We start from the raw sequence: 26257 nt of genomic DNA on the forward strand, positions 1-26257 counted from the left end.
GGTATTATTAAATACCTTTTTCAAGAGCTCTATTATCTGTTCTTCTGAACTGCATCTAAAAGAAATTTCTACAATCAAAGAAACAGCCATTCAAAATGGTTACAACCCCAAAACAATAGAGAAGATTATCAACCATTTTTCTCCATCTTCTACTAGAAGAGATGACTCATATATATAGAATATATAAAATTGCCATCCCATACATTAATAGCAGCATCTTAAAATGCATTTCTCATATCTTAGAGAAATTTAATATCTCTATTATTTTCAAGCCTATGAATTCAACCAGCTCTCTAATACTATCTCCAAAAGATAAATTTCCACTTCTAGATACAGCAGTTTACTTAGTTCCATGTAACCACCAGTTATTCTTCTTTGGACAAACAATCCACTCTGTTTCCCTATACATTTCTGAACATCAATCTTACATTCCCTTCAAGAAACACAACAAATTGGGTCGAACAGAATATGGGATTACTTATACTAACTACCAGATCCTTTGGAATGATACTAAATTACTACACAGGTTTGCATAAATATGAGCATCTCATTCAAGCTGAAGTCCTTCTACATCACCCAAATCTCAACCTAATTATGGACTTATCATACAAAAAATCTGGAAAATTATTATTAAAAACTATATGGTTTAATATTATACTAAATTTAGTTTAATCCTTTATCCAAGTGTGAGCAAACAAAGTTTGCGCCTGAAAGTATCTTCAGGACTGGGGTAAGGTGGTACAACACTGGAAAACTCGTTGCAAAGGTGGAGCAAGCTAACATCACTCCTATCTCAGTATCTCCCATAATGCAAAACACATCTCCTTGCAGATATGTATAATGTTATGCATTAAGGGAAGGGCCACTACCCAGACTAGTTTCGACCTTTATTGAGGTCTCTTTGGTGGGACCCAGGCCCAAGTGGAGATACCAGGCAGAAGCATTAGCAAGGTCATCTCTACCTATAGGAGTTGCCAAATGGTGTGTCACCTTTTTATTAAATTACACTGGATTTAGAGAAAGATGTTGAAAGTTTATTTTTCACTTGGTTAGACTATAATAAATTTAGTTTAATTCTTTATCCAAGTGTGAGCAAAGTTTGTTTGCTCACACTTGGATAAAACAAACAAACTTTGTTTGCTCACACTTGGATAAAGGATTAAACTAAATTTATTATAGTCTAACCAAGTGAAAAATAAACTTTCAACATGGTTTAATATTATATAATGCTTTTTTTTTTTAATCTCACACATGTACACACTTTGTGTAATCCTAATAGTACTGGTTTTTACTTGGCTGTCTCATGAATGCATATAAGGAGATTCTATTCTCCATATACCTTCACTGTTAATTTTTAATTTCCAACTGTAATATACTGATGATGGTAAGTGAAACGTGAATTGTAATAAATAAATCAGTTAATGCTTTTTATTCCCTTATAGGGTGTAGGGCAAGGCCTTTTTAACCCTATCTAGCTTTTGGAGACTGAGTTGGGCAGTTCAATCTCCAGTGGCAGCCAATCATAGATAACTGGCCCATGACTATCACTAATTATAAGTGGCAACTGATGAAGAGACAAGCAAACAAGTGCTGCCATCTCTTGGTAGCTAACTCTAACAAGAGGTGTTATTGTTTGAAATAATGCGAGTTCTATGGTCAATTTTATTGAGTTTATGGGACAAAAAACCCCTGAGATTCTGAAACTGATTATTTCACCTGTTTGCCTATACCAGAGATCAACGAACTTGGGAACCAGTCAAAGAAAGGATAAGAAAAAGTTCATCCAGTTTGCGACTATACTTGAACTTAAGTTCAAGTATAGTCGCAAGTCTAACTTTGGGCAGCCCAGGACAGAGGATGCAAACACTATTTCCAATTGGAAAGGACAGAACCTGGAATCGCCTGCTACAGATGAAATATGATAGCTGAACAGAATATTGACTAGTTATCATCAACAATTTTCTTCAAAACTAGGCTATTATTTGTCAAGTTGATCAGTTCTTACATATTCATGATTAATATACATAACTAGCAAGTCATGTGAAATAATTTTATCAATATTATGTGCTACATCAGGCAAAGGTTTCAAACTAGAGAATAATAATGCAATTTAATTATAAATTGAACAATAGATAACTAGTCATGCATTGCACAAAAATTTGTTTTTAAATGTATTTTATTCCAGTGCATACTTTCACATATAACTTCCAGACAGTTTAAAATACGCTTGATTATAGCATATAGATTTGCATGCATGCACAATTAATGTTCTTTAGGAATTCATTTCATTTCACTTCAATTCATTTCTTTTGTCATGTTATTTCTCAGCTTATTCCACATGCACTTAGACTATTGTTCTCAGATTTGGTCCCCAGGATTTGAAGGGGATAAATTAACTGTGGAAAGGATACAAAGGCAGATAACAAAGATGGTTTCAGGACTGTACATCATAGTTATGAGGATCAGCTGAGGGAATGTAGACTGCAGAGTTTGGTAGACAGGAGAGATGATATGACTGAGACTTAAACTGTTGAGAGGTAGTTACACTGTTCACATTGGGGAGTTCTTTCACTTGGTTGAACAGCAGGAAGGAGTGATGACAAGGAGGGGCATCCTTGAAAGTCACAAAAGGAAGCTATGAGCAAGAGGGTGAGGAGTGGTTTTTTTGCATGGAGAGTGGTTGAACCATGGAATGCATTGCCTGATAGAGTGGTGAGAGCAAGAACGGTCAATGAGTTTAAGGAGTGGTATGATAGACTTTGTGTTTCCTAGGAGGGACCTCCTGCGATGAGTCTTGATAGACTGTGTTTCCTAAGAGGGATCTCCTGTGATGAGTCTTGATAGACTGTGTTTCCTAGGAAGGACCTCCTGCAATGAGTCTTTTGACTCCATGGAGGCCTGAATAATAATAATAAAAGTTATTCCTCAGATCTGAGTGGAATGATTTTAACAAAATTCAATCCACATGTGATGACATATGTAGTTAGTCGACATGAGCTGGTGAAAAAAAGATAAGTATTAGTAGTAAGAAAGGATTTTGTTTATTTCATTACCAATACTGTTTTTTAAGTTTGCACTATTTAAATTGATGAGGTGTTTTTTGTATGACTGATGCATGGTCTTATTTAGGATATTATTTTCTCTGTGCTGTATCCAGTTATATCGATCATAATCAACATTGTGGCTACCAATTCTAAAATGCTGTTGCCCAGCTAGCCACCATTTAAAAAATTATATTATTCAGAGCATAATTGAGGATTTCATAGCTTGATTACAAGTAAGAAGGGCTGGGGGGGGGGTTATATTTCAATTTTGGGATTCAGCAGCAGCATGTGTTAGAGAATTAGGAGAATGTGAAAGATGTGTATGGGATTTCACATTGCACAGTGTGGCAGAGGAAGATGGTTTTTATCTGATAGCCATGGTTGTGTCACACATTAGGAATATCTGAAGAATATCTTATATTAATAAGGAGCCTCCAAGGAGTCTAAGGACTCATTGTGCAAGGGCACACTAAACACCTTACCATTTCTCCTACTAAATCCTCCAATACACAGCAACACTACTACCATCAACACACAATGCACATTTATTTGTAAATCTTATCTACCATCCGCCACCAATTGCATTTTCTGTATGTAAATTGAGTATGTTCTTTCGACTGATTTATCTACATGAGAGATGAAAAACCCAAGTTTCTGGAAGAGAAAACCCTACTACCTCCATATGAGATTGGTTAACTCATCTTCAATTAAAGTCCACATAAAGTTCCTCTCATAACAACAGGAATTGAACTCTGGTCTTTTCCAATCAAAGGGGGACAATGTTCTATTATTATTTCAACTGTAAAATGGCACTAAAAGATAATATGTTTTAATATAAAGACATGTATCGAAATATATTCTATATGTGGTGGGTTGATACACAAGTAGTAGAAGTGAAAACAGCTTTGCTGGGAATCATTTAATTTCCCTCTTCTAGATAGCATTAAGCATTCTTGAAGGTTTCAGGTATACCATGCAAAATGTGTGACCAGTATTTCAAGTTTGGGATTTATACAATCAGTTTATATGGTTGAGAAGTAGTACCTAGAACATAAAAGTCACTGGAAGTTACCAGTAACACTGGACGGGCAGTGATTTTAGGTTTCTGCAGATTGGGTTGTAAGCATTACTGTCTAAAGTAGTATAAAGTTTGATAAGTGCTCTGTTATTCTCTGCAATCTGAAAGGAGGTGTTTTGCATTACAACTGAAATGCCATCTGCACACAAATTTCCATGAGACAGTAGTAGGGATGTCATATGTGTAGAGACTGAAGAACAATGGAGATAGTACAGATCCCTGTGGAAAAGCATTCCTTATAGAGTTTACTTTTGGAGTCATTAGAATCATCCAACCTGAATCATCCGTCTAACATTCAAACTCATCAAGAAGTACATAAAATGAAAATGAATGGTTAGGTACTGATTGTTTGTAAATCTTCAAATTGTATTATCCAACTGTATTATCTCAATGAATATGCATCTCAATTATCTCAATGTAATTATCTCAATGAGAATGAAAATGCCATTCATTAATCTAGGTGGATGAATAGATCATACGTTTTATTTTTTTGTTTATTATTATTTTTATTATTTTGTTGAAATGCACTTCAAAAAACAGACAGCTACCTATTTTTAAACGTGTGGACAGACTTATGTGTTCGTCGAACATGTTGTTTATTATTTTAACGATATAATAGAACACAATTATGGTTCCTTATCATTTTCAGTTTTCAGAAAACCCACACATACAGGCAGATACTTACACAAACAATCACACCATCATCCTTCTCAACAATATGGCATATTAAAAACGCTAACCCATAGAGCGAGAGCAATCTGTTCAAATGACAAGGCTCTTACTGCTGAACTGACTCACTTACGCCACACCTTCTTGGCCAACGGCTACAATCCACATAAAATAAACAAAATACTAAACACTCCTAAGAAACCCCTCCCACCATCCACCACAGAGAACTACAACAAAACAGTCACCATTGTTAAATTGCGAATGAAGCTATGTTATGTAATTTATTATTTTTCATTCACATTTAACATTGCTTATTAAATATTAATCATGGCTCATATAAATTTATTTATTATTCCTTAAATAAGAATTACTAATTAAATATTTATTCAAAACCTGACCTATTATTAGTTTATAAAATAATAATATGTTTAGAATTTTGTATAACTAAATATATATGATGTAACGTAAAGTGTATTTTTATATTTAACTGTATACGTAATCAAAAAGTTGAAGAAATAGCTTAAATATTATATTGTTCTTATTTGTGAAATATTTAATGTTATGTAATCACTCATGTAGCAGTAATAGAGCATACATTACATTGGCGAAATGTTTACGCTTAGTCTGTTGTCATGGAGACGCACGCGTAAACAACCACGAGTGGAGTAGAGCGTGGTGTTCGAACGTAAGGTGGGAGTGAAGGTCATAGATAGAGAAGGCAGAAAGAGAAGGAAGGTCATAGATAAGACAGGGAAGGGAGAAGAATTATTATTAAGCGAGTGAGGAGAGAGTTTTGAGGAACCAAGATTATAAAATCCTCAGGGCAGAAATTTATGAGTATAGTGTTCGGAAGTGAACCTATAAGTAGTGAAACATAAAGTTTAATGTTATAAGCGAAATTTGCTGTTGTCATGAAGAAAGGTTGATGCCGTAATCAGATAAAAGGAAACTGGACAGTCAATGCGAAAATTCTGATTAGTTCTAGTTAATCTGGATTACGATTAAATTCTATGTTGCCCTAAGAAAAGGTTATATTGATTACTTGGAGAAAAGTGAACAGGAAAAGATATTAGTACCTAATTACTGTTGTTTGGAATAGTGAAGTGCGACTTACAGTAATACAGTTTAAACTATGGAGAATATTTGTTATGTGTGTTCCGCTAATGTTAACTAAGTTAATTCATAAGTGCTCTCTCAATAATTTGATGTATTGAAGAATTTGTCTGGTAAGAGTAGTTGTATAAGTTTCTCTATTCTAGCATTAACTGTAATATATCTCCGATGCTCAAAGTCCGGGAATATATTTACTTGGAAAATAGCTAACGTAGTTTATTGCCTGCTGTGAATATAAACATTGAGCTGATAGATTTGTGAAGACTGATTAAATGTGAAATTGTTATATTAACTTGAGATAAGAAGATTTGTGTTTTTGAGACTGTGAATAGTATATGAAAGTTAGAACATTGAATTAGCATCAGTGACCTAAGAAGATGTGTTAAGTTAATTGTATAGTTCCATTTTAAAATAGAGTTCTTGTATTTGTTAACCATATCATATATTAAATGTTTTATTTTGTTGATCTAGATATTGTGTTTGCCTGAATTCCTTATTATTGCACCGTTCATAAACATTCGAATCTTGCGGGAACCCCAAGTAAAAATGATAATAGATGATTCGGCCTAATGAGATGACTGCTAACTTAATTTAGAACTGATCCTACTATTTATATAGACTAATCTAAGAATAGGGTGGCGCAGTATAAATATAAATTTCCCTACTTTTGGATCGGTGATCATTTCGTAATTAGTTGTATTATTCATAAAAGTGACTTGAAACCAGATAGATTTAGAACACGACGGAAAAAGGAGTCGTCACGACACCATCCCCTACATTAAAGGCACATCCGAAAAGATCTCAAGAATCCTCAATAAACATAAACTACGCACCACATTCAGACCATGTAGCAAATTAGCCACCCTCATCCGCTCACCCAAGGACAGCATTCCTCCTTTATCACATCCAGGAGTCTACCAAGTACCCTGCTCATGCAATCAAGCCTACTACGGTCAAACAGGAAGAACTGTGAATATCCGCATCAGCGAACATAAACGATACGTCCGGAAATATCATTACGGGAAGTCGGGCCTAGCAGACCATGCTCTGGATACCCCTGCACACAGGATCAATTGGAAAAACACAAAAGTATTACACAGAAACCCATATAAATCAGAGAGATTGTTCTTAGAGGCGACAGAAGCTATAAAACACACTCCAAATCTCAACAAATATGGCTGTATTAACTTGCCGAAGATCTGGGAGACAGTCATATTAAGAAAAAACTAGCACTTTTCTAGGACTCTAGTAATATATGATAGAGTGTTTTTTTTTTTTTTTTTTTTTTCCCTCAGATAGAGGGCGCCAAAGTCAGGACTCTAGTCTTTGTGTTGCTGCTACAATTTTGGTTAAGTACACCATGTTGTTTTAGTCTTGCGTATTGTGACAAACAGTGTTTTTGTGCTCTGAAGATGCTAGTTATAATACCAGCGAAATATCAGCATCAAGTCAATAAATTAATTATTTACTTAGTTTCTGTGTTCTATTATACCGTTAAAATAATAAACAACAGCTACCTATTTTGAATATTTTGCTTCTGTGATATGGAAAGGTAACTGGTCCTGTTGGCAAGTAGTTAGCATATCCACTCTCAAACCAACAGGCTGCAGGTTCAAATCCTACCATGGGCATGAATGTTTGTGATTGTCTTGGGTGTGAGATGAATTTCATTGTCCAATGAAAGACTGCTGCCATGCTTATTGGAAGCAAGAAGTAGCTTGAAAAAGTTCCATGTTTGGTCTCCAGAGCAAGCTTTCCAGACAGGGTGAAAAAAACAAAACAAAACAAAACTAATAATAATAAAAAAAATTCCATAGCCCACCCATGGAATGGATGTACTATAGGTTTATAAGTCTTTCGTTGGTGGGGACCACAAAAATTCTCTCTCTCTTTCTCTAGAAGATCGGAAAAGACTCACTGAAATTTGAAAATACTCAATAGTCCTGTGTGAAAGCTTACTTTTCATTAATAACCATAGTTGCTGTTTTTGTCTAAGAAGTGTAATGTAATTGATATTTTGAGACTTACCCTATCTTTTTTAGCAAATCTGTCAAACATATTTTGGTACGTTTTCTTATCTTTCTCTAGCTGCTCCTTAATTTTTATATTACAAAGAAGCAACTGTTTTATAGCAGCTTTGTTGTTATCCAGCTTTAATAATGACTGGAGATCATCCTTGGCTAATTCATAATCATTAATAGCCATCCTTGCCTACAAGGGGAAAAAAAAAAAAATTAAAAGTCAAATACTTGCCCATTTCAACATATCAATGATTTAGCAAAACTCTCATTACTTCTCATATGAAGTTATCTGTTTTAAAACTTACATAAGGCTATGATTTATGACTTTCTACCTTTTAACATTTATGCAATTTTCATATAATGACATTTGAATTATTTTAGAATATGTAGTTCTTTTATTTATTACTGTGCAGTATGAGTAATGCTTCCTATTTTTTTTTTTTTTTTTACCAGAAAATATAATTTTCTGAGAAAAAAACTTTTATGGACATTGTAATTTTTCAAAGTCTCCACCATTCTCTATACATTTTTGCCATCAATGAATGTGATGCTGTATGCTAACCTTGTAAAAGTCCAACATCAAAGCTCTTCAAAATCAGCTTGTTTCAGTTCCTCATAATTGGTAAAATGAACATCCTAGGAACAAATTTTTCAAGGGCCAACCAGGTGGTAGTCAGAGAGTGCCATATTCAGGCTATGGTTAGAATGAAAAAGATAAGTCCAATGAACTGTTGTAATTGCACTCCTTGTGCACAAACTGGTGAGGTTAGCTACTGCCACTCTTAAAGTGTCTAACCTGGCATCTAGCTGCATTTGTGCCAACAGAATAATCGCCATCCACATTTTTCAGATAGGTATAAATTTCCACTGGACTTGTATTTCCCAGAGTAAGGAATTGAATCTCTAATCTCTGCTTCATATGTGCATCTATAATAGCTACCATTTTGAAATACCTATGTGCTGCGATTGTAAGTGATTGCAGCACCACTCGCTGTAGTGGAACTAGAAACTACTATTGTCTACACAGTGAAAGCTTTTTGCCACACTGCAATCAAAAGGACAAAACAGGAGACATTAATTTTTGTACTGCTCCTCATAATAACAACATACTTGCTATTTGTTATTATTACTAATAATAAACAACAAATATTACAAGTACTACTATAATGTCATTTTTTTATTTCCACTGCATTTACAACAAAAATTTTAAATTATTGTATGCATAGACAATATACAATTATTCATATCAAATTTGTACATAAAAATTGTATCCATAGAATCCAAATCTAATTAAACACACAGACAAATATTCATGTTTTAATGTATCATAAACGATATCTTTAGAATGATAAGGATTCAACAACTTATCTTATTTATTAAACACTGCTGCTGCATATGTCACAATATATAATAACTACTTATTGATTTCTAATTATTTTTAACTGATTTCTAACTATTTCAAATATAAACTATCTTCTAATTTGAGAATTTTAGAGAAAAAGGTATGCATAATACTGTACACAAAATGTGTGTGTTTTCCTTACAATTTAATTTTAAAAAAAATTAACTGAATTAGACTGGGTATATGAATCACCTTAATATATATCCTACAGATATATATGAAGGTTTTATATCTGTTTATTTTATAGCTACAGAGTAGCTATAAAAATTCCAAGAAAGTCTCCTACTAAACTAAATAATATAAATTTTAATTAAAATATCTTGACACCCAGACTTTTTTTTTTTTTTTTTTTTTTTGCAGGAAGGGGAGTCAATTTTAATATGCAACATCCCAACCCAAGGTTTTTTAAATTTAAATTAAATTAAAATTATTTAATTTATTAAAATTTTAATTAGAGCCTCTCAGTTTTTTTACATCCATATCCATTTAGGTTGGAAGAGTTCTGTCAATAACAGCTTAGAAATGGAGGAAAGAGTAGCTTCTCTCTTGGCACCTTGTCATATGACTTTTCCAGATCGACAAAACTTAAATACAGAGCTTTGTTATATTCCCATGATTTCTCAACTATTTGTCGTAAAGTGAAGATCTGATCCTGACAGACTCTATTTGGTCTGAATCCAGCTTGTTCTTCACCTAGCTTTTCTTCCACAATTCTTCTCAACCGTTTCTCAAGTATACTTGCATAGATCTTGCCAGGAACACTCAGTATGGAGATACCTCTGTAATTCTCACATTCAGTTTTATTTCCCTTTTTATATATGGGTACTATTAGAGCTCTACTCCAACCATCGTGAATTCGTCTCTCTGTCCAGGCTTTCTGAACTATGCAGTACAGCCACTGTAAGACTCTTATACCACCATTTCTGGTCGAATATCATCTACACCTGCTGCCTTTCCACATTTCAAGCCTTTGATGGCTTTTTCTACTTCAAGTATGGATATGTATTCCTGACTGTATGCCTGTGGAGTGTTTTTTACCACTGTGCTATCACTGCTTGTCTCATTTAGCAATTTTTCAAAGTAATTACTCCATACTTCAAGGGTATCTTTTTCTCCTGTTTTCATGTCACCTTTATCATCTCTAACTCCTTTTACAGCACTCTTTCCTCCATTTCTAAGCTTCTTCAACAAATTCCAGAATATCTTACCACCTTCTTGATATTTATTGTCTATGTTCTTGCCAAAGTCCTCCCATGACTTTTGTTTAGCTAGTTTTATACTGTGTTTCACTTTCTTACATTTGTCTCTGTATTCTCTAAGAGCAAAAGCTGACACTTATTTGCCAGGAACTTTTGATATGCTTTCTTCTTTTCCTTCATGCCTCTTTAACTTCCTGTGTCCACCATGGAGTTCTGATTTTTCTATCCTTGCACACAACCTCACCACATGCCTCTCTGGCTGAATCATTCAGGGTTTTCTTCAAGGCTTGCCACTGAATCTCCAAGGTTTGGTTCTTGTTCCCAAACTCTTTCATTTTTTCTTCAATAATCTTTGTGTATTTTAGTCTACAGTTCACATCTGAGAGCTGCTCAACTTTTATTCGCTTTAAAACTTTCTTACATGTTATTCTTTTCAATATGAAATTCAATTTTATCCTGCTCAAGACTAAATAGTGATCGCTTCCAATTTCAAATCCTCTGTACACTCTGGTATCCTGCACCAGGGAGAAAACATCACTATCAACAATAACATAGTCAATGAGACTTTTCTTATTCCTTGCCTCTTCTCTCCATGTGAATTTGTGCATTTTTATGTTGGAACATGGTGTTAGTAATAACCAGTTCATGTCCTGAGCAGAAATTCAACAGGTATTTGCCATTATTATTGGCTTTGCTCTTTTCTCCAAATTTTCCCAAAATATTTTTATATGTCTGACAATCGCTTCCTACTCTGCTATTTAGATCCCCAACAAGGACCAACTATTCCTTTTTATTGTGTCAGTTGCTTTTTCTAAAGCATCAAAAAATACCTCCACTTCTACCTTAGTAGAACCTTCTGTGGGGCCATAGGCACAAATAAGTCTCATTGTCCAGTTCCCCATTCTCATATTTGCCCACATCACTCTACTTGAGACTGCCTGCCATTCAAGACGATTAGCCTTTTATTTTGTGTTGAATACTATGGCTACTCCTTCCTTTCCTTGATTGTCATTGCCTGAATATAACATTTTGTATTTATTGCTCAGAAAGATCTCACCAGTTTTTGTCTTTTTCGTTTCAGTCAATCCTATTATGTCGATCTGGTACTTATCTAATTCTTCAGCTAGCTCTATTTCTTTGCCATTCAGGCTTCTTGTGTTGATTGTACTGATCTTTAACTCTGGTGATGTTGAAGTGGGGTGTACTTTCAGATTTGTTCCAGTAGCTGACTTTTCGCTGTTAGCCCTGGTTCCCTGGCGAAAACAAATGGGCCTTGTTTAACCGGGCGACGCCCCAGCCAGCATGAAATTTTGTCTTGTTGTACCATCATTTTCTATATTGGTTTAAGCCAATAAGAATACAATTTGGTTGGCTAAATCCCAAATTGGCAGCCCATCCTTGTTCGTTCAGTATCTATGTAGATACCGAACAGGGTGCACCACGAGAAGGTGAGGATTGGACATTAGGTCAGAAGCCTTGGTCGGTTCTCCGCATTCCTTTAAAGGCTATGTGGAGGTTTCCTCTCAGTTATACAGCTTTGATCCTTAAGCACCCCTGGTATTAAACATGATATCAGAATTGGAGATGTTAATGTCAGCTCTTTGCTTTATGCAGACGATGTTATACTCCTAAATAAATCCGCTACAAGTTTGCAATATTCCCTGACTAAATTGAATAACTGTTGTAATAGACATGGTATGAAGGTCAGCAATAAAAAGACAAAGACAATGAAAATAGGTAGAATTGTTGAAAATGTCAACTGTGTTTTGAATGGGGAACCTGTGGAACGAGTAAAACATTTCAGCTACTTAGGCACGATTTTTACTGAAGATGGTAAATTAAATAAGGAAATAGACAACAGAATCAACAAAGCTGGTATGGTAGGAAGTCAATTGAATAAATTCATATGGAATAAGAGAGAAATTAGTCGGAACACTAAATTAGCGGAAAGATTAGCAAAACAAGTGTTCTCTGCCCAGTTGACAGCACCCCAGAGGAAGACCAAGGTATAGGTGGATTGATACGGTACAAAGTGCCTTAGATGATAGAAATATAAGATCTGATAATGTTGGAGTCTTGACAAGTAACAGACTGATTTGGAGGAAAATTGTACATAGGAAGTTAGTAATGATGTAAATTTTTCATGTAGTACTATCATATCCTGTACACCCCTTGAGGATACATGTCAGGAATTTGATGATGATCAAACAAAAAATGCACATTACATAGCATACTCAACAAAAGTAATTTATATACACATAAGAAACAATACTTTCGTAGTCAATGGCTCTCATGTAAATTAGTAATGTGCTTATTCAGACTGTGTTGATTATGTTAATAAGTAACTTTAATGGTTTATTTATGACATAGCAGTAAAAAATTGAATATTTTAATCTAATATTTTGCTTAAGAGGAACTGATGCATTTTTAAGAATAATTAATTTAAACAAGAAAACAGAATATCAAAAGCAAGCATTCAAATATTTTGACTGTATTCTCTGGGGCACAGCCAAAGGGTGAATTGTTTTTTAAATGTAAATTTAATTAAAATTATTTAATTTATTAAAATTTTAATTAGAGCCTCTCAGTTTTTTTACATCCATATCCATTTAGGTTGGAAGAGTTCTGTCAATAACATTAACACAAAGAGATAGAACTATACAGTGAAATGGCAATATACTCCAAAAAGAATTAAGCATTCCCTCTCTTCCACTTATCCTATTTTCTCCTCTTCTATCATTCACATAACTCTCTCTCATTCCCTGCCTTCTACTGTTCCTATTCTCTCCTATTCTACCATTCACATAACTCTCTCTCATTCCCCCTCTTCTACTGTTCCTATTCTCTCCTCGTCTATATCATTCCCATAACTCTCTCACTCCTACTCTGATTCACTTTGCATTCATCTCTTCCATTCAGCCTAATCTCATCTCATTCCCTTAGAGATGACTATAACTGACCTCGTTGAGACTATAACTGACCTGCATACTCTATTGGAGGAGCTATGCTGGAGGAAGTAGGGGAGACAAGAGATCTGGGGTTGATGATTGATAGAAACCTAAAATTTAGGGGACATATTGCAAAGGTGATGAAGGTAACACATAGGATTGCTGCTATAATGAAAAGGACACTGACCTGAAGAGATAAAAGAGTTATCATTCCATTGTAGAAGACTCTGATCAGACCACACTTAAGACTATTGTTCTCAGATTTGGTCATTAGGATTTGAAATGGATAAATTAACTGTGGAAAGGGTACAAAGGCAGATAACAAAGATGGTTTCAGGACTGTACAATGTTAGTTATGAGGATCGGCTGAGGGAATATGGACTGCAGAGTTTGGTGGATAGAAGGAGAGGTGATATGATTGAGACTTTTAAACTCTTGAGAGGTGTTTACAGGGTTGACACTAAGGAGTTCTTTCACTTAGTTGAACAGCATGAAGGAGTGATGACAAGGGAGCCATCCCTGGAAGTTATGAAAGGAAACTGTGAGCAAGAAGGTGAGTAGTGGTTTCTTTGCATGGAGGGTGGTTGAACCATGGAATGCATTGCCGATAGAGTGGTGAGAGTGAGAACGGTCAATGAATTTAAGGAGTGGTATGATAGACATTGTGTTCCTTACGAAGAACCTCCCGTGATGAGTCTTTTGACTCTATGGAGGCCTGAATAATAATAATAATAAAAAAAAGAATTAGATATTGTAATTTCACAAATAATGGTTACAATCCTAAAAAAAAGATATTGTTAAATCTGCACTTAATAGCAGACAAACTAACAGAAAGTCATTATATCCCTCCAAAATGGTATTACTAACTTATATTACAGGAATATCTGAATTTTTTTTAAAAAAACTCAATAAACCAATATTAAAAGCAACCTCCCTTATCTGTTCTCCAAAAGATGAAGTTCACCCATTATCAGTACATGGAGTATACAGGCACTGCATTATTAGACATTGCCAGTGTTTAAACTGCTTATTATGGATGGTCTGGAAAATCTGAAGTAAAACAAAGGGAAGAACACCCGAATTATATAATTATGAACCAAAATGGATAATGTGGATTAGCAATACTGTATGTCTGACACTTATATGCATTTAGATGGAGAAACTGTTATTCTATAAAGACTATACTTCAAAAATGACAGATTATTTTGGGAATCTACCTATGCTTTACAAAATACGCCTAATCTAAACAAGTGTGGACATGAAAACTTCCAAATATCTGGTAGACAGTAATTCTATGCTTAAATCAACAAAAACTCAAGGTATATCTGTTTGCATCATAAAGTCAACTCTCACCATAGTAAATACCATTATAACAAATTTATTCACTATAACAAAAACTATCGAAAGGTTCTGACAACAATCCTATATGCATATGCACAATGCTTTCCTATGCAAAAGGAAATTCAATACATCAAACTATCCACTACAACAGACAACTCCTGTGGCCCTATAAGTTTATTATAGCAAGTCTTGATTGTACAAGAAAAAATCTGCCACCTTTGACTGTGCCCAGACAGAATAGCCAAAATATATAAATACTTGCTTGATATGTGTTCCTATTCAAGTTACTTTGTTTACTTTATCTTCATCCTTGAAAATGTGTCAGTTACTGATAGGCAAAATACTGGATCAAAATATTCAATGCAACGGACTGCACTCTGTTCAACCCCCTTTTCCCACCCACCCCCTCTAAAAATCAGTTTCAACCCCTTTCACCCTTTCCCACCCTATATAAAAAAAAACGCTCCACCCATCCCTAATAATATAATGTGTATATATATATATTATACAAAAAAAAACAAAAAAAAAAAAAACAGGTTTTTTCCATTTTCTATTTTAATTCTCCCACACTGCCACCCCCCTACACACACACTTCCTTCCAAAAACACCCTAACTGCAGTAGTTTGTGCATCGCAGAAAGAAGAAAAGCCACAACACCCAGAAAAGGGTATGTGTAAATTTCTCTTCCTTTATGCTACATATATTTATTGGTAAATATACATCTACAATGCCCTCAGAATCCGTGAGTAAAAAGCCAATGACATTTAAACAGGGGCACTCCTAAACAGAAGCAGGCAAAATAGCCGTAAATATAATAGTTTGTTAAGAGGAGTAACATGGAAGTTTTCCCAGAAATAATATCCATAATTCAATGCTTTTACTTTGTATCATTAATAAATGTTAATTACAAGTTCTTTATCAGATTAGTCAAGTGGATGATTCATTTGAACTGCTATCTGCAATGGCTGATCAAAACTATCGTATCAATTTCCAAATCAGCCCTACTACCACCTCAGCTAAGAATTGATAAGTGTAAATCTTGTCATTTCCTGGCTGAGATGGTAGCACCTTTACATTTTGATTCACTGATAGTGATAATGTTGCCAACAGCTGATTTTACCAGCCATGAATAGATAGGCTACTGATATGGACTCCTATGATAATACCTCTTCAAGTCCATAAATTCTTCTCCACATGTCACTGACAGTATACAAATGTACAAACAACTCAAGGTGTATCTGTTTGCCTCATACAATCAACTCTCACCACAGTAAATGCCATCATAACAAACTCATTCACTATAACAAAAACTATTGAAAAGTTCTGATGACAGTCCCATATGCATATACACAATGCTTTGCTATGCTAAAGGAACAATACATCAAACTATCCACTACAATAGACAACTCCTGTGGTCCTATGAGTTTGTAAATTGGAGTTATGTATTAATTGTACAACTGTACATGCCACATGTGATGAAGACTCACAGCATGTTTCCTTCTAAAATAGGAGTCATTCTTATAGTTATTTTAACATAATATATACACTCTTCTTTCCTCCTCCTGCTCATATTAGCTTTATAAACATGCAAAAATTTAACAACATATGTAAACACAGTACTAAAGATGCAGAAAGACATGCCATGTTATCTTTTAAAAAATTTTAATTTATATAATACTTCATTAGCTATTTTAATGATCCATTCCAAATTACTAAGCATTAAATACCCAAATACTGTTATGAAAAATTGTGCATATGTTAAATATGCATAACTTTTTTCAGAAAATAAAGAATTAAAAAGCAGTTTTAATATTATTTATTATAAGAAACACTTGCCTGTGACCTTCTGAAAAGTGCTTTCTCATTTTCTGGTTCCAGTTTCAAAGATTCATCACAAGACCTGATTGCTTCTAAATAATTCTGAAGTTTCAAATGACACAATGCTGCATTAAGATGGCCAGCTAAAAGCAATGCTCTTCGCATTTCCCTTTCCTCTTCTGAAAGCCCAGGCTCATTCTGAAGATAACCAACAACTTTTTTATACTGTTTCAAGGCTATCTTATATTTTTCTGCCTGAAAGGAAAAAGGAATTTAAACTTGAAGTTATCTGTTCTCAATTCCCTTTTACAAGCATAATTTATGATAGTAAATAAATGCAATGGCATTTATTTTTCTTTTCCATTTTTACAATTATATCACTTTTATTTCTTCCTAATGACCTATTATGGTGAACTATAAATTGGAGTTATGTATTATACAATCAGCAAGCAGCACTAATGAAGATTACTCTATCTTAGCTTGAAATATTATGAAGAAAGAAGTGGTTTTTAGTAAGAAATACACCCCACCAGTGAAAAGTCACTGTAAAGTTGTGAATGTATAAAGTGCATCAATGCAGAATGCAAAGAAGTAGTGTCACAAGTGAAAAATGGTCAGTGGTGCAGCAGATGAAAGTCAAGGTCGACTATTATAAGTAAGGAATATTCCAATTTGATGCATAACTTACCACTAAGCTAAATTTTGAAAATTAAGCATACAAATGAATGAATGAATGAATGATATTCATTCATACATCCATTCATTAAGAGAGAAAACAGTAAAGCATTAAACAAAGTAACCATTATTGCCTTTACATAATTAAAAGATAAACTATTGTAAATGATCATTTATGTAACTAAATGTCAAACATAAATTCGTTCATTTGAACTGTTTCATTTTACTATAAACTGTAATAAAAGTTAATACCACTAGCTACCTAGGACTACGAGGAAGATGAAACCCTTGGCATTTGTTTAGATGAGTAGCTAGAACATATCTCAAAAACAGTTATTTGAACTGTGGCATTACTTTGATAAATTATGTTCAGAGAGATTCACATATAATTCTGACCAACAGGATAATGAAGGAATGGTACTATATAAATCAGTAAACAGTTATTTTGATAAAGTTAACTAGAGAATCTGCAAGCACATCAAACACAGATTCTCTAAGGTGTAATCATAAAATGAGGTAGCTAGCTTTCTCCAAGAACAATGGTGCCTACCAATCAGTATTTTAGGCTGATCTGGTCATATCTTAGAACATATGGACTTCTCTGCCAGCTGCACACTCAAATGCTTAACTGTGTGCAATAGCACACAGACATTTTCTCTAAATAATATCTGAATCTGAAATGTTATTAACTATTTCCATGTACTCATGGTTTGACATCATCAATTTCCTGATATGAATCCTGAAGGGGTGTACAGGATGCTATAAAAGTATAAACTTAATCAGGTAATACTTTTTTTTTTTTTTTTATCGACAATCTTTCTCCAAATTAGTCTATCACTTGTCAGCACCCCATTATATTTCTTTCTTCTAGAACTTCTGACTGCATAAATTCCTCTAGATCTTGGTCTTCCTCTGGATTTTTTTTTTTTTTGTGCCAATATTGATTTTCATAATTATGAATACTACAAGCCACAGGAATATAAACTCCACAGTACATGTTCAATAATTACTGCAAATTTGAAAAGACATAAAACAAGAGATTTACAAAAGGTCATCTTTAACACTGCTGCAAGAAAAAATTTCCAACACCCAATTTGTATTATCAGAAATAGAACTACATGAATATCATTTAAGTTTAGCACATAAAAGTCTTCCAGAAGACCTATGGAATTTAATAGACTAACTGCAATTAAACTGGAATATGTGACTAATAAAGAAAATTACATTAAAATATAAACTCAATAAATCTCTTAAAAGATAAATCTTATCAACAAACTATTCTGCTAGTACAAAAAATAGTATTTCATCATTCTTCATATTCTTGCTCACATACACAGCAGGATACTTAGGCAAAGGGTTCAATTTTGTAACATCCCCAAAGTTAACATTATGGCAAATATAGAAAAAAAATATAGAATTCCTAAAGATTCAGCAGACATCATATGCATAAAAATAGTGACAATTTTAATCCATTTTTAAACAATCATCTAGAAATATCTCTACTGCTGAATACAATGCTTTGAAAGATCTAATAAAAAATTAGAACATCTTTAATCTTAAAAGCTGACAAAGGAAATACCATTGTTATTTTGGATTCAAATGATTATATAAATCAAAATGAATGATCTACTACATGATACCAACACATACAGGCAACATTGACCCAACCTGATAATTCATAATAAGACTAACAATTTAATAAGAGATCTCTAACTAGTCCAAAGGAGCAAAAGAATAAATTTCTTCAAAACATCTGGTTATTTCACATATTTATGGTGCTCCAAAAATCCACAAGGCTGAATTACTCATGACAAATGCAAGACATTCACCAACATATCACCTCTGTAAATATCTATCCCACCTACTAGCACCATATATAGGTAAAACATTATCCCACTCATATATAAAAAAACCTAAGGATTTCATAAACAAAATGAGAAAAAACGTTAAACTTAATTTCACATTCATCCTGGCTACTTTGAATGTAAAAAGCTTATTCACCATTGTCCCGAGAGAAGAAAAAACAATCTCAATTTTAGAAGATATTTTCCCACCTGATACTTTTAAATTTTCAAATGTTGCCTAGAAAACACTTTCTTCAAATTCCAAGACTGCTATTTTGAGCAATCTAAAGGCTGAGCAATGGGTGCAGCAATTTCTCCACACCTAGCAAACCTACACATGGAAAAATTTCAGCAATCAGCTATTGAAAAATACCATATCAAACTACGATTATGCAAACCTGGAAAGTAACAAATGCCATTAGGAAACTGAAACCAGGAAAAGCTCCAGGAACAGATGGAATTATGGCAGAATATCTAACGGCTTTAAATGATAAGACTATGAGATTACTGACTGATATATATGTAACAAAAGCACTTGACATTCCTACAAATACCTAAAAAATCTAAGACAATCAACTGTGAAGAGTACAGAACAATCCGTCTGATCAGTCAGATAGCAAACGTTATGCAATATATCATCCTAGAAAGAAATAAACATAAAATTAAATTGGAAATTAATGAAACACAATCTGATTTTTATGAAAATAAATGTACTAGAGAAGGACTATTCAACATTAGAACTATTATAGAAAAATATCTAGAGAAGCAGAAAGAAGTCTACTTATGTTTTATTGACCACACAAAGGCCTTTGAAAATATACAACATGAATAACTAATAGAATGCATCAAAAAATTGGGAGTAGGTGGTAAAGATAACGTATTACTGATAAATCTATATTGGGAGCAAACTGCCTCAATGAAAATATCAGGAGAAACTGCAGAGGAATTCCAAGTAAAGAAGGGTGTCAGACAAGGCTGTGTTCTTTCTCTTATATTGTTTAACCTCTGTACTGAAAATACCTTCTGGCAATTAGCAGAATTTAACTGAATAAAGTTAAATTTAACTATTTATTTAATAAAGTTGAATTTAACTGAAGACTTGAATAAATTGAGTGATTGGACACAGGAATGGGGATGCGAGTTAAATGTTGCAAAATGTAAGGTTTTAAAATTTGGGAAACAAAGATGGGATGTAGAATTTATGCTTGGTGAGGATATATTGTTGGGGGTGGAGGAAATAAGAGATCCAGAAATGATAGTGGATAAGGATCTGAAATTTAGGGGGACACATAGCCAAAATTGTGAAGACAACACAAAGGCTTTTGGGAATGATACAGAGGACACTGACTTGTAGAAGTAGGGAGATTCTTGTTCCATTGTATAAGGCTTTGATTAGGCCACACAGACTATTGTGTCCCAGATTTGGCCACCTGGTTTTCAGAAGGATGAAGAGATGTTGGAAAGGGTCCAGAAGCATACTGACTAAGGTAGTTCTAACCTCTGGAATGTTGAGTATGAGGAAAGATTGAGATGATGCAATTTGTGGAGTCTGGTGGACAGGAGGAAGAGGGGAGAGATGATAGAGACCTGCAAGTTAGTAAAGGGTTGTTATAGGATCAATGCTGGAGAGGTTCTACAGAAAATAGTGGGAGATCAGGGGAAAACCAGAGGTCATCCCTGGAAACTGTATAAAGAGGGTGTGAGTAGGGGAGTGAGAAGCAGGTTTTTTTCATGCAGAGTTGTGAATGATTGGAATGCCTTGCCTGAGAGTGTGGTGTCTGCAGAGAATTTGAGTGTGTTTAAAGCACTGTATGATGGGCTGTGTGTGTGTATGATAAAAAAGGACCTCCTAGATGAGTCTTCGACTCCATGCGGTCATGGGTAATAATAATAATATAAAATTTTTTATTATTATATTTAATAATAAATATTATAATAATAAATCAATAAAATAAGTTATCATAATTACTTATTTTATTTTATTATAATAAAATAAATCACCTCATAATAAATATTATTACAAAATAATATTTATTATGAGGTGATCGAAACTTTTCAAATGGAATTTAAATAGTAAAATAACTAAAATTTATGAATATACTAAAATTTCAGTTAAATACTAACTTTGAAATATGAAGTTCCTTTTGCTCTTGCAATTTGAGCATACTCCAATTTTTCATCACTGTTCATTTCCCAGATTTCTTTAGCCTGAAATTAGAGGGGAGAAATAATGCTAAATAATAACAATAACAGAAAAAAACTTTTTTGCCATTATACAGTAATATTATCTTATGTTTATTTTACAATCCTGTTGGTTGTGTCATTAGACCAGGGATCGGCCAAAGTTATTTGCCCGTCGACCCCTTCAAGAGTTTCTTGACTTTTTATCGACCCCCTATATTTTACTATCACGTAATTATAATAGGACAAGCAAAAAAAGACGCTTATGTGAGTTTTTAGATTGTTTATTTTATAGTTACAGTGTTTATTGTATGTATAATATAGTATATATTATTATATTACTATTACTAGTAATATCACTGGTATTACTAGTGATATTAATAAACTACTGGTATTACTACCAGCACTGCTCAATATAGAGAAGTTTAGTTCGTGAATGAATAACAATTGAATTATAATATGTATGTTGATGAATTTTAGAACATTAATGCTCCCTTATGTCGATGCGCAAAAATGAGACTGGGATTGAATACTTGTAAGTATCAGTAAATAAGAACCACGCACGTGTTGCAATCTCGCTCCCACTGTGCCGGCCGGCAGGAACCACCAACATCTGTTTATTGGTAAATACATAATTTTGGCCTACTTGATTGGCCTTAGTAACTATTTTCATGACCTTACTCCATCTTACAGGTCCTATTCATGGACCTGTAAGATGGAGGTACTGATCCCATGATTCACTCTTAATTGCGTTGTCATTACCTCCATGTCTTTTGTCATGGAGGTAATCCAAGTTAACCGAATTAAATATTATCCATACAATGATGTCTTATATTTTTCTGTCGACCCCCAATCGGCCCCTGAGCCCGAATCGACCTCTAACAATGTCATATCGACCCCTTTGGCAACTACTGCATTAGACTATGATTCATGAATTTAGATAAAAATGCTGTTTTTATTATGAATTTTGATTGAACAAACTGTCACGAGGTTGATTATCTAATATGAAGAGCATCTGTAAAAATTAAAATAAATACATATACATAGAGAAGACTGATGTTTTTCTTTTATCTATAACTTTCTTTCTGTGTCAAAGTACAGATTACATGGTGCATTGCCACAGTGATAAAACACGAAAGACACATATCATTAATATTACATGACACCTCCGAGTCCAAAGACTCATCAAGGGAGAGCACCTACTCTACAACTCTGTCTCCACCAACTACAGTGAACTACAACTATCATCATCATCAACACCAATGCCATCTACTGACCACCACCACAGTATTTTCACAGACAATCACAAACATCCATGCCAAGGTAGTATCTGAACCCACTGCCTTTTGGCTGGAGAGTGGATACCCAATCTCTCCCAATTTCTCTCATACCCAATCAATATTCGGATAATTTAAGTCATCCATAATAATTATTCATTTAGTACTCATCTGGGTAATTTGGCGATGAGTTTTTTTTATCCTCAGCAAATGAACTGCCAGGTCTATAGCAAGACCCCACTACACATAGTTCATCCTGTTAACTTCAAATTCACACCAGATAGCACTGAATGAAGCAGCACTGAGTTTGAGACTATTTCATGCAATTTTTATGACTTGTGGTCAGCATTCACATTTCTCACTATATTTACTATCCCTGGGAATACATGGACCATGAGACACATCTGACAAGAGTTTTGTGCAAGTGTACATGAGAATATACAAACTCAGCAAGGATACCATTTTAAAATAACTCAAGCATAGCAGTGAAATGGTTAAAATGTTTACCATTTTCTAAGACAGTGATGTATTCTGGTCATAAGTTCCACTTCATCTGTGTAGCTATTTATAGGAAGATAAACTTGTACTACACTTAAGGTGTATCTCATATTTAGTCATTGTGATATGACATTTTTTTTTCATGAAAAAACCTAAATAGAAATAAGAAGAATGAAATAGATTGTACACATCAAAAGACAAACCACAATGTACAAAGATAAATTACACAATAAGATTAAGCAAAGATCCCAGATTACCTCAAAACAAAATAGCAATAAATCTCAGAATGAAAAGAAAAAAAAACTATAAACATGTTAGAACTAATGAAAAACTAAAAAAAAAAATTTTCAAGCAAATTTAGAAAGACATTAAAAAAATAGATCTAATATTGAATATTAAAAATTTCAATACCGTCTTAATAACAAGTACATTGTTGTCTAAAAGCTAAGGATGAACTATATTTTTACTTGCATATGAAAAAATTTTCATGACTACAGTCAAATGTGGCCATAAATTTATTGCCAGCATACTAATAAATTATATTAACCAAAAAATTGTGTTATAAATTTCAAACAAATTAAATTGCGATGTGTTTTTGGCAAAAGTTACAAATTTCCAAGGATGTAGTTAAGGAATTAATGTACAGTGTTTACAGAAAACTATGCAGAGACACACGTTCACCCCCAAACTGTGATGCAGCTCTCACAATGTCATACCATGCTTAGTGCAAAGTGATTCAGGAGTTCTTGAAGCAAACTGGCCTACTCTTCCTGCAAAGAAAGGATAAAACCTTGTTTGCTTTCTGCAGTAGACTTTCGAGCAGCAATGCATCTCCCTATTGTGTTCCAAACATGTTCTATGGGATTGAAATCTGGGGAGTATGCTGGCCAATCTATTTAATTAATATCCCCAGTGTCCATTAGTATCTCCACTGCTCATGTACAATGTGGTGTGGCATTGTTATCCATAAAAATTCTTTGTTAAAAGATGTTCACCAGGTCATAATCCCTTTTTCAGCACCTGTAGCTTGGTGCGTCTATTAAGCATAATGTCTCCCCACACCATGACCTCAGCACCACCATATCTATACTTTCCAAGAACATTCTTGTGATGGTAAACAATACCACTTTCATGCCAGATCAAGTATTGTCTAAAATTGGAGGAAGGACTAAAACTCTTTCTGTAAAGAGTGCATTAGCTCATTCGCGACGTGTCCAAATTTTTATGGATACAACACTGCTGAAAACATGCTCTACAATAAGATGTGGATAAAGGGACACTGACTGCAGACCTTAGAGTGCATAGGCCTACCTGTGCTTGAATAGAACCAACTTGCAAGCTGCCCTGCCCTATTGCAATGATTACGTTTGCTGTTATAACCAAAAATCTATCTTCATGCTCCATGGCACCCGCAGTGAATTTTTATTGCGCCCTCAGAGAAATTATTGTAAACTGCTTTGGAGCTCGCAGCGGTAATTTTGCAGCATAGATTGAAGTATATCTGAGAGATGCATTCATTACTAGTATATGCTAAAATGCAAGAAAACATACATAAAGAAAAAACACTGCAAATATAATACATGATGGTACAAATTAAGTGAATATTGAATCCAACATTATTTCATAGCTGAATATAGAAACAAGAGTTTCGTGCCGAATATATAAAAACTAAAAGTTTCGGCAGATGCAAGCATAAGTAGTGCCTTATGGGCAACTCGTAGTAAAGATGGAGCAAACTCCAGACCTCTTTTCTTAGTATTTTCCATAAACGTAAAGCACATCTTGCAGAGGGACATGTATAATAAATATCAAATCCAACATTATTTCATAGCCGAATATAGAAACTACAAGAGTTTTGGAGGGCTCGTGACACAGGCATTTTTTCTCTCATTTCAGGCTTAGAAATTCTATGATTAGTTGTTTTTTAAAAAAAATGAGATTTCAAATTTTAACATTATTTAATTTACCTCTCTTTCACATAATTTTGTCACATATGAATGAATATAAAATACCATAAAAAATAAAAAAAATGAATACAAAAAGAATATTCATGTTAACAATTAGCATGTATCTGTCAGATCAGATGCGAGCGCCTTGCTTTATCAATCGTAATGGCAAATATATTTGTTTATTATGCAATAATAGTATGGCTATTTCTAAAAATAAGTAATGTAGAAAGACATTTCAAAACCATTCATGCCAATTGTAATTTTTACAATTGTAAAAGCGCCCGCGAGCATCATGGCACCCTTCATAGGAAAAAGGCTGCCGACCACGGATCTAGATGATATGATGTCTTTGAGACATTATAAGACATTCAAGTTTGCACGTTATTCCTTCAAGAAAAGAATTTCCTTCAAACACAATTCGCTTGGCGTAGCATTTTATCCTGTTGAGTGCTACCATGTGATCCATTTTTGCATTCAATTCGAAAATTTGAATGTGTACCCACTTTCTATTCAAAATAGTTATACAAATTACCACAAGCTAATTTGTCTGAATTTGTGGTTGTAATCTTTAGAAAGTGTTCATCCTTAGGTTTTGGACACCAGTATATAATATGGAATGCCAAAAATTTATCTAGGAAAAAAAAACTTACTAGAAAAAAGAAGAAAGTGAAACAAGTTGCACATGGTATAAGAAATACTGAACATACTGAAATTTGTAAAACAATAAGAGAAAAAAAATATATTACGAAATTTTAGCACAAACATAACCCAAAAATGATAAGAACCACAGAAAATAACAACAGTGTAAAGAATATAAAAAAGTTTCTGATAATACAGATAGTCTTTGACTGCTGTAAAAGATGAAGACAGAATACTAGTTATACAATGATGATGGCTTGCATTTGAATAAATTTGGAGTTAGGTATCTTGAGAAAGTATTATTGAGAATTCAGAAGTGCAAAGTCATGGAAATGTTTAGAGGGGCAGGAATGCAGGGGAGCATGGATGCAGGCATCCTAGAAGTGAGTGAGAGATGATCACATGATGCTGAATGCAGTTCCCATAGTTCAGATAAGATAGAGAAAGGTGTGGAATAAGGGGGTATTACAGTTTATATATAATAATGCCAAAAGTATGTGGAATAAGGCAGAGAAGTTTTTAGCATTGGTCAATTCAACTTGGCTAAAAGTTATAGGCATT

The 26257-nt window shown here is 33.9% G+C and overlaps 1 protein-coding gene across 1 annotated transcript in view; it reads right to left on the bottom strand.

The window, feature by feature from the left end:
• Positions 1-26257, bottom strand: part of LOC150092714 (peptidyl-prolyl cis-trans isomerase FKBP4-like) — an 80376-nt gene that overhangs the window by 13943 nt on the left and 40176 nt on the right. The window contains exons 4-6 of the mRNA XM_090414533.1: positions 21277-21360; positions 16652-16888; positions 7933-8115 (exon numbers count right to left, since the gene is read on the bottom strand). Of these exons, the coding sequence (XP_090270659.1) occupies positions 7933-8115; positions 16652-16888; positions 21277-21360 (504 nt within the window). The remainder of the gene's footprint in view (positions 1-7932; positions 8116-16651; positions 16889-21276; positions 21361-26257) is intronic.

Source organism: Typopeltis vanoorti, chromosome 25 (assembly GCF_054136105.1).
Source record: "Typopeltis vanoorti isolate ZY-2024b chromosome 25, IOZ_Tvanoo_1.0, whole genome shotgun sequence".
Classification (NCBI taxonomy): Eukaryota; Metazoa; Arthropoda; class Arachnida; order Uropygi; family Thelyphonidae; genus Typopeltis; species Typopeltis vanoorti.